This window comes from Cibotium barometz, chromosome 63, assembly GCF_041138505.1.
Source record: "Cibotium barometz isolate CiBa-2024 chromosome 63, ASM4113850v1, whole genome shotgun sequence".
Taxonomy (NCBI): Eukaryota; Viridiplantae; Streptophyta; class Polypodiopsida; order Cyatheales; family Cibotiaceae; genus Cibotium; species Cibotium barometz.
The window spans coordinates 12,203,880-12,217,209 of record NC_141108.1 but is presented as its reverse complement, the minus strand read 5'-3'; the positions used below and the strand labels follow the sequence as shown (position 1 = coordinate 12,217,209).

Below are 13,330 nucleotides of genomic sequence, written 5' to 3'. Positions count from 1 at the left end.
CACTGCTACGGACTCATACCACGGGGAGAGGTGGGCGATAGCTCCAGCTCATTGATTTCTTCCACAGATCTATCCCAGTGCCTATCCTCACACAAGAGGGGGTTACACTTCAGCGCTCTGCGAACCTCGGAGCCAAACAGAGACCGAGAGCACCAGGCTACCAGACTCCCATACTACATCATAGGGAGATCACAGAGATAGGGGCTGGACATCAGCACCATATCCAGGAGCGGCTAGCTCACTTACACTCACACCCGGAGATCATGCTCCAAGGTATTTTTGCCTCACCATCGCCTATGTATCACATATTACACCCCCATTATGGTACTGGTTGGAGCTAGACAAATCTGCATTGCATTCTTGTATACCTTGCGCATATAGGTTGCATACTGAGCCTCTAACAGTAGTGCTCCATCCATCACACCCCCCCACTAGCTCAGTACTTTCATAGTTTATTTCATGTTCATTGTCCTTTTTTTTCTCTGGACATCCAGAAGACATTGACAGTTGTATATTGATTTGTCTCATAGATCGAGTTGGGCCTCTAGTAGACGTTAATACACCTTTCTTGCTTTCTTTCTTTCTCTCTCTCTCTCTCTCTCTCTCTCTCTCTCTCTCTCTCTCTCTCTCTCTCTCTCTGCACGTCTTCTTCTATGTTGGGCGTTATATTCGTCGCGAACGATTGCTGAATTCTGAGCATTGAAGTTACCAATTCTTCCACCGAGCTTCCACATGTTACATGAAGAAGGGTCTCGGAAGCACCTTGGCGTGTTTTCTTCCTCGTAGCTCTATCCTAAAGCATGCTAACAACTGTATGCAAATCGGGAGTAGAGGGAAGAAGTGCGAGGAGCAAAGTCTTCATCAGTAGCATTGCTCCCCAAAGAGACCAACTGCTTTTGGATGGTAACAAACTCCATGATGGAATCCATGATGTTGGCAGTATCAGAGACCTTCAGGTTGGCAAGCTGATTCTCCAAGGCAATCTTCTCTTTATGATACCTCCTTTGAATGGCATCCCACAATTCTTATGTGGTCTCATCATCATTGTCATCAAATTGACGAGCAACAAATGATTTGATGTTGAAGATGATGAACGCATGTGCCCAAGGATCCTTATCAAGCCAGTCATCAATTTCAGCCCAAGGAGAGAAGTTGCAGTGAGCTGGGCATTGGCCCCGGTAACAATACCCCATAGCCGATAATACAAAAGTAAAGTCCATCTGCAAAGACCAATCAAGGTAGTTGGTCCCATCTAGGATGGATTCCTTGCAAAGTTGGGGAATAGACGAAGAGATGACACTCGGTGTAGAAGCCATGGAATCCTCCTCTTGAATTTATAGTGGCGGAAAGCCTGCAAGTAGGTACCCGGGGGCTGCCCACTCCTCCCTAGATGCTAGGTGAGGTGAAAGAAAGATGTTGAGCTAAACTCCTTCCAGAGATCAAGGTACATGAGTGAAGATGGGAGCCAACCCAATGCGCGATGAAGTAAGGGAGGGAGAGGCTGATGGAACAAGTGCATGGTGCTACCACTAGTCCGGGATAGGGACATAACCCAAAAAAAAAAAACGATTTGCGTTAAACTACAAAGAGGGAGGGTTGAAAAAAAAGACGACGTGAATGTCTTCCTGTAGAGCCTGAGAACCTCAGCGCTCTGATACCATGAGAGAATAGTTGAAGGTAGCAAGCGGACGCAGAGGAGAGACTTGGAGCCCCCTGAGTGTGACACACCTACAAGTATGCACGGCAAAGCCAAACATCAGATAGCAACCGACGGGCGAAGTCAGACAGCAGGTGCCACGTGGTGGTGGAGACATGGCACTGATGACATGGCAATTGAGTATAGCTGGCCGACAACTTTAGAATTGGCCGACTAGGAGCATTGGTGCATATATATACGTGGGTAGCCAAAATCATCATAATCATTTGTTTTCCTCAATGTTGGACTTCGCAGAGCGTTTCTCAATAGTAGGCGAAGTGCTAGCCAAGAGTGTACAGTAGGTCACAGGGCTATGATTTAACGTCTCCATTCTTAGCCACATCTTGTACTTGAATTTCAGTTGTATTACCTCTTTCTTGTACATAATACAGGTGTGTGTGCTATATGTGTGATTCCGCCACACTCGTCTTTCTATCTCTAGAAAACTCCAACACATAGGTGCAAGTGTTATAAAGTCGGTTAGGGAACCTACAAATTTCTTTTCCTTTCTGCCATCCGTGTGTGTTGACTGCTTGGATAGGGTAGAGCACCTAGATTCCAAGAGTGCACAAGTTTGGGCTTGGGGAGAGTTTCTCTTCAATGCACCTCGGTTATTTGGGCTATATTGTACTTCCTTACCCCACCAAACCCTTACCTCATCGCATAGGGCTGAAATCCCTCACATGGTCCTTGATCACTTGATATTTGTCATGGATTCACACCTCATTGATTTGCTTCTCCGCATGAAGGCATCCATAGACACACAGGTGGCTAAAATGGAGGCTAAATCTGCTCGTCTCGACAGGATGGAGTCGGCACCTCGAGCACCTAGTATTCTGGATCTAGAATCTACAAGGGCCCGGGCTTCAGAGCAAGTGTTGGATGATTCCAAGGACAAAGTGGCAAAACTTTATGGAGAAGGATTTTTCAATCCTTTGGATGCAGGCAAGGATGTATTGGATGAGCTTCGCTCCTAGTCCGACAGTCATTCTATCAAACCTTATACAGAATGGTTTTTAGTACCAGCTCTTTCTATCCATACCGCAGCTGAAGCACCTAAAGGAGAATCTGGTGTGTTCAACTGCACGTAGTAGTCGTGGTTCGTGTTATTGACGACCTCCTTTCTGGAGAAGGATTTTTAACTCCTTTGGATGCAAGAAAGGATGTACTAGATGAGCTTCACTCCCAATCCGGCAGTCATCATTCCACACTTGTGTGTAGTCTCAGCAGGAGAGTCGTCGTTCACATCATCGACGATCTCCTTCGTAGAGTTCCTCTCAACCTGATTCTCCGAATAGTTCCCACTCACCTTCATCGGCTCAACGTTAGCGGACTACCAGTTCAACAAGTTCTTCCTCCATGCCTTGTGAGGAACGAGGTCAATTATTGAAGCTTTTGAAGCCTCCCAAGTTCAGTGGAAAGTGGACAGAGAAGTCGTCACCAATTGGACTTGCGAAGTGGCTGCCACATTGGCGATAGCACGTGGTTCATATATTTTTCAGCTCCGTTTGGTGCATACAACTTTGACGGGTGCCGCTCTCTTGTGGTGGGAAGACCACCTTAGGCACCACTCCATGACTTGCTAGAATGACTGTTGCAAGGCGGTCTTAAAGCAATTTATTCCCGCCATAGATTACGAGTGTGAATTGAAGAAACAATGGGAGCGTTTTATGCACAAACATGACGAATCGATAACCGACTATCTCGCTCGTTTCTAGAAGCTTTTGCTGATGGTCACAAGGACCATCCGGTGTGGTCAATGCAGGTTGAGCGATTTGTGGATGGTTTGAAACCGTCTTTGCACGCAAACGTTCGTACACATCAGCCCCGTGATCTTTCAAATGTGGTTTGTCTTGCTACAACCCTCGAGACACTCGAGAGTTCCAAGTCTGGGACTCAACAACAGGGCACAAGGGTAGCCAGTCCAAGGCCAAGGATGGTAAGGACAAGGCAGTGGGGGAGCCTCGGTGACTCACCTCACCCCTAAAGGGCATTGTGCCAAGATGGCTGCTGAACAATGCTTTTATTGTGACTCCAACAAGCACAACACAAAGGATTATCTAAAGACCTTGGAGGAGCAATCCAAGGAGGCGGCTTCTTCAAAATCACAAGAGCAGTCCGAAGAGGCAGCTTCTTTAGAACCGGAGGATGTGTGTGAAGGAGATGCATGCGTGCGCATCTTAGTTTTTTTCATTTCTCGGGAGGGTGCTTCATTGCATCAGGCCACAGGTACAAACAGACGAAGTTTACAAGTCTTTGAGGGAGAGTCTTCACAATTGCCGTTTGCACTCAGTGGAGAATCTTTGGCTTCAGTGGTGGTCGCTTCAGGTTTTGAGGTCGTTCAAGAGGATCCTTCTCACTTGCCGTTTCCATTGGGGGGAGTATCTTCAGTGCCTAATGTCAAGGAGACACCACAGAAGGACATGTCATCAGATTTGTCTTCGTCATGGGAGCCTGGAGGATAGGCTAGTTAGTGTATCTTCACAATCAACAGATTTCTTGGAGACTGTACCAACAATGTCACCATTTGGCCACCCAAATAGTTCTCTCCGGTTTCTTGTGCCCATGTGTGGCCAGTTTGTGGATCCAAGTCTCTCGGATCCCAGTTTCTCACGCGTATTTATGACGCCTATTTATCACGCTTATTTATGGCCAATGTGTGGATCCAAGCCCCTAAAAGTTCGACGCGGAGCTGTGAGCCCCCCCGAACCTGCGCCCTGCCATTCAAGCAATGTGCCTCCCCCCCTTCCTGCCCGCCGTTGCCCTGTCCTTCCCTTTCACCTGCACACTGCCCCCCTTCTGCTCCTTGCCCACCCTCCAGCCCCCGCTTGCTGCCACCTGCTCGCCCTTTTTCCTCCCCCATCTACCCCCTTGCCCCTTTTTCGGCCTCCCCACCACCCTCTTTCCTCCCCCGTCCAGCACCTAAGTTTTGGTTTTTTTCCTTTTCCTGCTTTCTTCCCTTGCTCCTCTACTCCTCATGTCTCTCTTGCTGGCCGCTCCACCTCTGCTTCCTTTTACTTCATTTGAGCACCCCCTCGCCTTCCTGCTCCTCAGCACCCCCCCCACTCCCCCCTGGTCACCTTCCTGCTCCTCGTGCCCCCTCCTCGCCTCCCCTTCAACATTTTCTCAAGGCAGGTTTCCAGCTTTCAGGCAGTTTTTCCTATCAGCAAGTTTCGGCCTCTTCTGGTCTTGAACCCTCAGGAGGACTCCATGGCAGCCGCTCCGTCATCCCCGACCAAGGCCTCCGTCCCTTGCCTCTCTTTTTCAAAAGTGGACCTCCAGCTCCTCACTTCGATAGTCGAATCCTTAGAGGCCTCCACGTTTGTATGCAAGATTATGTGTAGCCGCCCGGCGTTCGGAGAGCTCAGGGATTTGTTAGAGGCGAGCCTCCTTGGCATGCCTGGAAAGATCACTGATATTCATCCTTTGGGATGTAGCTACTTCGACTCGCCAACAGCAGCGTCAGACAGAGTCATGCAAAGCTAAGCCCCGTTGCACTGCTATGGCCGAGGCCTTCTTTTCAAGGTGGCAGCACGGCTTCGACCCAGCATCCGACCCTCTTGCTGGTGTTTTGGGCTTTCTCGTGACAGTCTGCTTCCAAGGCTTTACGAAGGAGTACTCCCAGTGATAGGTGGTGCTATCGGGAGAGTGATGGAAGCCCCTTCACAACAGCTTCGGTTCTTGCCTTGCTTGGGCGGTCGGCATTCAATCCCTTCGTATCTACGTAGCCTCTCCGGAGACTGCCACGTGCCATATCTCTTTCTTGCCTTTGGGGAGCCCCTATTCTGCAGAGAGAGGAGTACTCTAGCCTCGCAAGCCAATGATTATTATGCAGGCAAATGGGACTCGGACAAAAAGGTTTCCCGTACATAATTCAGTGCCCTTGTGGCCGGATCTACATGGAGACTCGACCAATGTTGCCACCAGTAACAGCCTCCCCAGTGACTTATAGTGCCGCTAAGTGGACTTTGTCTTGTGTACCTGTTATCTTAGCCAATGGAAAATATGCAACAAACTGATGAATAAATTGTGTAATTGCAGAATGATCACACTTGTCGTCATACTTACTAAAGTTTGGGTGAGCACGGATGACGGTGGGTGGTGGCCTCCTAGCCATAGAGTCGTCCAGACTCACCCCCGAGCTGGAGGCCATAGCTACATCCTTGGAGAAGCTCCCCCGCAGTAAGACTTAGCATCCCATACAACTAGGCCACACCCTACAGGTGTCATTGTGGCAAACATCCCCAATGGGCCATGCACAACGATGTCAGACTAGGTCAGCAACACGCAGCCAGCGAGACAAACGAAGAGGATGCAATATACCACAATGCCGCTCAACCACGGCGCAACCACAACCACGGTATGCCCTCGTTGAAATTTGAGACATCCAGATAGCTAGTTGCATCTAGGACTTGCTCTATAAGCTTCCATGTTAGTTTTTGACTAGGTGCCAATGTGTGTGTTCTCGATGTTCAAGCTATATATGCGTACCTTTTTAGCTTTCAGTTCAATATCTTCTCACTGCAATAGGTCTAGCTTACCATGTGAGAGTGATATAAAAGGCATTTGACCCGCCCAGCAGGAATAAAGTTCAGTTCACACAGAAAATCCTTCAAACAGAATTGACCATTAATTTGCTTGGTTTCCTTTTGTTATGAGCTTCTATCTGAAGCTTCAAATTTTCAGGAAAAATAGGTACTTAGTTACTCATTTAAAACCTCGAGCAGTTAAAAATAATGACATTTGTTTGTCCTCATATTTCATTCAACACCTCATGAGGCCAGATATTTTCAGCACCGAGCACCTGAATATTGAAGCTCTCCTCTACTTTTGTAAATGGAGCCATCAATACATGACATGCAACAATACCCAAAACCAGCAGATCCAGACCTGCAGTAGCAAACACAAGCATAGAATGAGAGACTGATGTGCAGCAGGCACTGGCGACCTTTAAATTTCGTACAACGAGCGATGATGATGTATCATAAGCCAAGCCTACTTAAAATTTCAACATTACCAAAGCGTAAGCTACCCACTAGGTCTTGAAAGGGTTTGAACTTCAGAGGTAAATTAACAAACATAAAAGCAATATCTTCAGAAGACTTGAAACGAGAAACTAAAGGTAACAAGTCTGATAAAAGAGCATAAGATGAAAGTGGAAATTGTGCTGGGGTAGTAGAATGTGGACTCCCAATTAAGGCTGCCTGTCTTTTCCTGATGGTGGGTAAACCCTCATTCTGGGCCTAGGACAGTACACAATAATCTGCACTGCATCATCTACCCTTACTCCAGCAGGTGGCCTCCGAGCTGCTCTGAAAGTCTACTGGACACACCACACACGAACATATCCTGGAAAGTCATGGGCTTGTTTAAGACCATAAAAGTGATACGATGACTTGCAAAAGCACATTCAACTATGTTTTTACAGCTGTCCTCCTGGGTATTAGCTAGGACAATAACAAGATGACAAAGTGATCTGCTTTTGTAGAGAGACGACGAGCCCCTCCCATGCCCCCCCCCCCAACAATAGGGCCCGGATGGTTACTTTTGCTGCCTCCCCTCCCTGTTCTGCTCAGTCTGCTGCCCTCCCCAGCCTTAGTTCTGCCCTGGTTTGCTCAGCCCAGCATCCTATCTATGCTCCTGCTCCAGCATCTTCTCCCTTGATATCCTACCTCCCACAAATTCCAGCCCCTTATCTGCCTCTGAGACATTCCACCTTGCCCCTTCCCTTGCTCTCTGGTCAATTCAGCCCCTACTTTCCCATTTCCCCACCTGACTGCTCTCTCATCCCCTTCTTGTTTTGCTCTCCTTATCACCTTCAAAACCATCCCCTGTTCATTCCTCGGGCCGATGCCCGCAGCAGCTGTTAGCCTAATGTCTCCACCGTGCAACTGATGTCCACATGAAGATGGCCGACGAGTGTGATTGTCCATACACACCTTTCAGGAGCTGTCTGTTAAAGCTGTGCTGATTGTACATCCCTACATATGGAGAGTGTGTTATGTACCCGATGCTAACCATAGGGTTAGCCGACCTGATCCGGGGGCTAGGGGGCCTAGGGATCCAAAAACTCTGACAATCCACCTAAGAGCCTTTCCTGACCTCAGCTGACTACTAACTGACCAGAAATACTCCAAGCTGCCACAGACAGATCAAATGTTGACAGAATGCGTGCTTCCGAATTCTGATGCTAACCACAGTCCAAAATGAGTCTTCCAAGATCCTCTATTGTCCTCCAGCATCGGCTAATCTTAAATCCACAACCCTAGGTCCTTCATGGACCCCTTGCTAACCCTCTTCCGACCTTACTCTAACCTTCACCTAATGGGAACTGCTTTCGAAGTCTGACACAGAACCGACCGATTCAGAAGCCCTCAACTAAAACAGAACCTTCTCCTCAGGTGTCCTCTGACATCTGCCGACTCTTAGGCTATACTAATCAGATCAAGATATCACCGTAGACGATCTTTGCTGCCTACAACTGAGACAGTTGCCTCCAATCTGACTGTCCTCGAAGCTTGAATTGGCTAAGACAGAGCCAGCTGTCCGAAAAAGTCTTGATTGACCCAACTGTCTCAACTGAAGCAGAATTCTTCGCACACGGGTCCTTTGACCTTCCCTGACTCTCAAGCTGTTCAAATCTCAAAGAGTTACCACACCAAAGACTCACTGCTTACTCCAATAGACTATATTCTGACTGTTTTGACCAAACTGACCCAGCTAACCTAACAGGAAAAAAATTTCCCCTATGTGTCCACTGACCCACTTAAGCCCTCAAGACACTCAAAACCCACCAGGACTCACCTTTCTACACCCACAGCTGATAGCTGCTGACGGTCTACTGACTCAGGAATATCTTCTCCTTCAATTCTGCCTAACTGTTGACAACCAACAGTCAGACCTAACTCAAAACTTCCCTCTTCAATACAGAGAGACCAAAATCAGTTCTAAACACCTACGACTAACCCCTATTGGGCCTCAACTGATCCAAGCCAACTCCCTTCTGACCTGTCACAGTCTTTAGATGGCACGTACCCCAAGACCAATGCTCAACCTGTCAGACTGACTTCTGACTGCTTCTGATTGTCAGCCCAGACCTCACAAATGTTAAACAAGACCAAACCAATACTCAAACAACCTCAGCTAACCTATGCTAACACACAGCTGATCAAGGTGCCTCTATTAGAACTTGCTGACTTAAACACAAGCTAACACACACAAATCTGATTCAACACAAGTCAACTCTTCATTCACAGCTGCTTCTTCTCAACAAACTCCATCAAAACAACATAACTAAAACCAAAACATAAGATTTCATAAATCCAACATAAACAGACTTCCTATGTATATACAACAGAGTAAATCTCAACACCCCTAAGATTTGGGGATAAAGCAAGAAAAAGAGAGCACAAAGAAACCAAGGCACCTCTGCACAATTATCCCAACAAAACCCAGTATTCTCAACTTCACAAAGAACCAGAAACAACCACCATAGCTGCTGCAAACAGCCACCAACATACACTGCAAAGGATTGTTGATAAAGGCTTTGAGCTGTCCAAGCTCTAATAGAATTGCAACCATAGAGGTCTTAGGGAAACCACCTCCTACAAGACCCACTCACCTTTTGCAACTTTTGCTCTGGGCAAACTCAAATCAACTCAAACAAAGCCTGCGTTCTTCTGCTCACACAAAACAGTCGCATCAAACTTCTCCAGAACTGCTTCACCCAAGAACATCTCTCTATCTCTCCTCACGACTCTCTTTCTTCTTTGCGCCCTTTCGACCTTCTTCTTGATTTCTCCTCTCCACTCTTCTCGACGTCCATCTCACACAATCCAATCTTCATTGTCTACAAACTTCTTTTTCCACGTGTCTCCAATTCCAAGCTTCTCTCCATAGCTTCTCGCAACTATTGCCTTTCTTTCACAATCTCCCCTCTCTACTACATACATGTGTACTTTTCCTCGGTTGGCTAGGGCAGCAATGGCTAATTTTTTAATTTTCTAGAAAGTGACCACACATCAATTACCTTTCCTAAGGTTTCTAACTATACATCCATGATGGGCATCATAGCCTCTGCTAAAGAAACATACAAATCCCACTGTTTGGGATACTCCTCCAGACATTTATTCAGCACAGTACACAACTCTCCATTGAATCTTTCTGCAAGCCCATTATATTGTGGATAGTAGGGAGTAGAAAACTTATGTGTGATACGTAACTTCTGCATGAGCTTCTGTACAACCTCTCCTCTAAATCCAGGCCCCTGGCCTATCAACAGCTCTAATGGCATGCCAAATCTAATACATATGTCTTCAAATACAAATTTGGCCACCTCTTTAGCAGTTACATTCTTCACACATTTAGCTTCAGCCCATTTGGTTAGATAGTCTACTCCAATCAATATGTAGGTCTTGCCCCTAGCAGAAGTGGACAGAGGACCAATTGCATCCAACCCCCATTTCTCAAAAGCCCCATATGCATAGTTGTTTCTCGTACGCGTACGAACAGGTTCGTACGGTACGGTACGGTACGAGTGGTACGATATCGTACGGTATTTTTAGGTTCCCCCCCCCCAAAAAAACCATTTTTCCTTGAAATTTTTTTTTCCAAATGCTTAAAAAAAATATAGAAACCTTGCTTTACGAAGATCCCAAATGCTCGCAATACTTCGCAACTTTTGTGTCCACTCAGTATTCCATATGGGGTTGTTGAGAGACCTAAAAAATCTGGCGAGGTAGACTGGTAGTGTAGACTTGATTGGTAGGATGAGAGAATCTTGCTACATCACTTGGGGATCCCTGGTATAGGTAGGCTAGACAATTAGATTCTCAAGTTATGTACGAGGGAGAAGATTTGGACATGGCCATTTTGATCTAGAGAGGAGTCCCTAACATTATCACCCTAGATGCACTCCTCGTATTTGTGCAAGGACGGTCCCTTAGTCATAAACGCTACACTGGGAGACCTTTGGTATTGCATTACCCATCCAGGTTCTTTTTTGGAGACAATCGGGAGATCCAACCGGGAGAGACACATATCCATGTTCTGGTTCCTCAAGCACTGTAGACTCCTCCCCTCCCAAACTTCCCTCACATTCAAGCTTGAAGCTCCATAGGTTGTAAGTGTAAAAAATAAAAACCGTATTTTATCGTACGGTATCCGAAAATTTCATATCGTACCAAAAATTCCCGTACGGTATCGTATCGTACGGTATCGTATTTTCGTACCGTGACAACCATGCCCATATGATACAATACTTCTTCTCAATTCATATTGCAAAACCTTCCTGCCTTGTTTCTGACAGGGTTCACAACTCCTACACATGAAGAGAGAGGAGAATCAAGCTGTAGATGCATTAGCAAAGGAGGGGTTGGGCAAGAACCTGGATGTAGATGTCATCACTGTAGTCCATCCCACTTATGTTGGAAGAGAAAATTTACAGAGAATTGAAGATTTTCTACATACAGGTCTTGTACCTGCAGATGTGTCCAAGAAGCAAAAATATGGTTTTATAAGGAAAGCTTTGCAGTATACTCTTTTGAATGATCAACTGTATATGAAAGGTAAGGATTTGATTCTGAGGAGAGTTCCAAATAAGGAGATCTTTGTGATTATGGCCTCTTGCCATGAAGGGGTTGTGGAGGGCATTTTGCCGTGAAGTTGACCCAGCAGTTTATCCACTTCCTCTCTCAACACCTGCTGCTATATAACCCCAATCTTCTCAACCTCTGTACACATGGCTTAGCCTCTCGCTTCAGCTTGATCTCATGTTGTACTGCAGACACTCCCCTAACCTATGTATAAGAGGAGATCAGCGTTTTCCTCCTACAGCACTAGGCGCCTCAACGCATGATCATTCAACCCCTTGCATCAGCAAAACGCATTAGTTTCAGCATTCAGCCAACAGTCCACCTTGTGTTTTCTGCATCCATACAGTTTTCAGCATTCATCTACTCATCGTTTTGCTCCAGCCACTTGGTGAAGGTAAAACGCAGCATTCATAATCATTTACAGCATTCATACTCAATCTAGAACAGTCCCAAACAGCCCCTCTCTCAGCCTCAGCTTTGCATCCCTCCCTCATTCCATTGGGAAGAGTGCATAGGCTCGAGATTGCACATCATTGGTGCTTCTACATTCGTGTACAGTTCAGCCCAACTCTCGGTCTTCAGAGGTCTTCATCAGTCACACCGTCAATCTCTTCAAAGATAATAAAGCAAATACTATCTCGATAACAGGATAGGGGGCCCTTCAGTGGGTAATTCGGGACCCCATACGGTGTACAGTTCTCATCTCTCTCTCAAATCTCTTAAAAGTTTGAAGTCTTAGAGTGGATTGCTAAACTCACGAAACTCAGAATACAGAAGACGGTGTGAGCATTTGCGTGACAGGATCCTCCAATACGAATACTTCCGCTGCATGTTACATTGGTATCAGATTCAACTTGTCCACACACACCGTATCCTAGCGTGAGGGCATGCTTGGATGGTCAAATTGCGTTCCGGCATGACCACCGACTTCAACATCATGTCTACAGAGGAGAGTACCCATCAGCTGGAAGACATCTCCCCCGAAGGAGACCTTGCTCTTCCGACTACAGCAGACACAATAGCTCTTCTTCGAGCTCAGAACTAGCTGCTCATGGAGCGTCTCCAACTCTTGGAGGCAACAGCAGCACGTCCTCCTCCACCTCCAGCAACCCCCCCTCAACTACATCTCCCTCTTCTTCCAGATGGAACAACAAAGAAGAGAAGACGAGACCAGACGGAGAGAAAAAAAAAGCAGAAGCAGAAGCAAGAACACAACAAGAGAAAGCAGAGATGAGACTATGAGGAAGCCCAACGCAAGATTGACGAAGACCGGCGTCAGGCTGAACTCGCCGCTCGGGGGCACCAACGAGAGCTCAATCGAGAACGTATGTTACTCGAGCACCAAAGCGAAAAGGAGGCCATTCATCTTAGATACCAGCACCTCTCTCCAGCTTCCCCCGCCTCAGGTGCCACCAACCCAGTTACAGTCAACCAAATTTCAGTAAGTATGATGGTAAGTGTGATCATTTAGCAGTTCATAAGTTCATTCATCAATTTACTGCTCATTTTCCATTAGCTAGGATCACAGATCCTCACGATAGAGTCCACGTAGCGGCTCCCATCTCACTGGTGAGGCAGTCACTTGGTGGCAGCATTTCTCTAATATTTATATAGACCAGACCATAGGTGTCGCAGCTTTTAGCAAGGATACATTTGTCCATGACCTGAGGACCAAATTCCTCCCGCCCCAATACATGACCGGTCTGGCAAATGAGTTCTATGGACTCAGACAGAACGGATCCCAGGATCCCCAATGCTTCAGTTTTCCGACAAGGTTATTACTTTAACACAGTAGTTAGGGCTATCTACGCAGGCCAAGATGGAGCAATTCATTCGTGGATTGGATCCCAACATTCGGTTCACAGTTCGTAACTTTGAACCCAGTACGTATGACCGGGCTTTGACTCTCACTCAGAATGAAGAAATGAAGATGAACGGAGGCAAGCCCAAGCAGTCATCCCAATCCAGTACCAAACCCCAGCAGCAACAATCTACTACATAGCCAGGGAAAGGTAATGCATCTTCTAAAGATGCTAAGAAG

The 13,330-nt window shown here is 46.7% G+C and overlaps 1 protein-coding gene across 2 annotated transcripts in view; it reads right to left on the bottom strand.

Annotated features, from left to right (window-relative positions):
- ALG12 (homolog of asparagine-linked glycosylation 12) overlaps positions 1–13,330 on the bottom strand; it is a 97,818-nt gene that overhangs the window by 48,916 nt on the left and 35,572 nt on the right. For both annotated transcript variants that reach the window (XM_086795886.1, XM_086795887.1), the window contains exon 2: positions 6,501–6,586. In XM_086795886.1, coding sequence (XP_086652012.1) covers positions 6,501–6,586 — 86 coding nt within the window. The remainder of the gene's footprint in view (positions 1–6,500; positions 6,587–13,330) is intronic.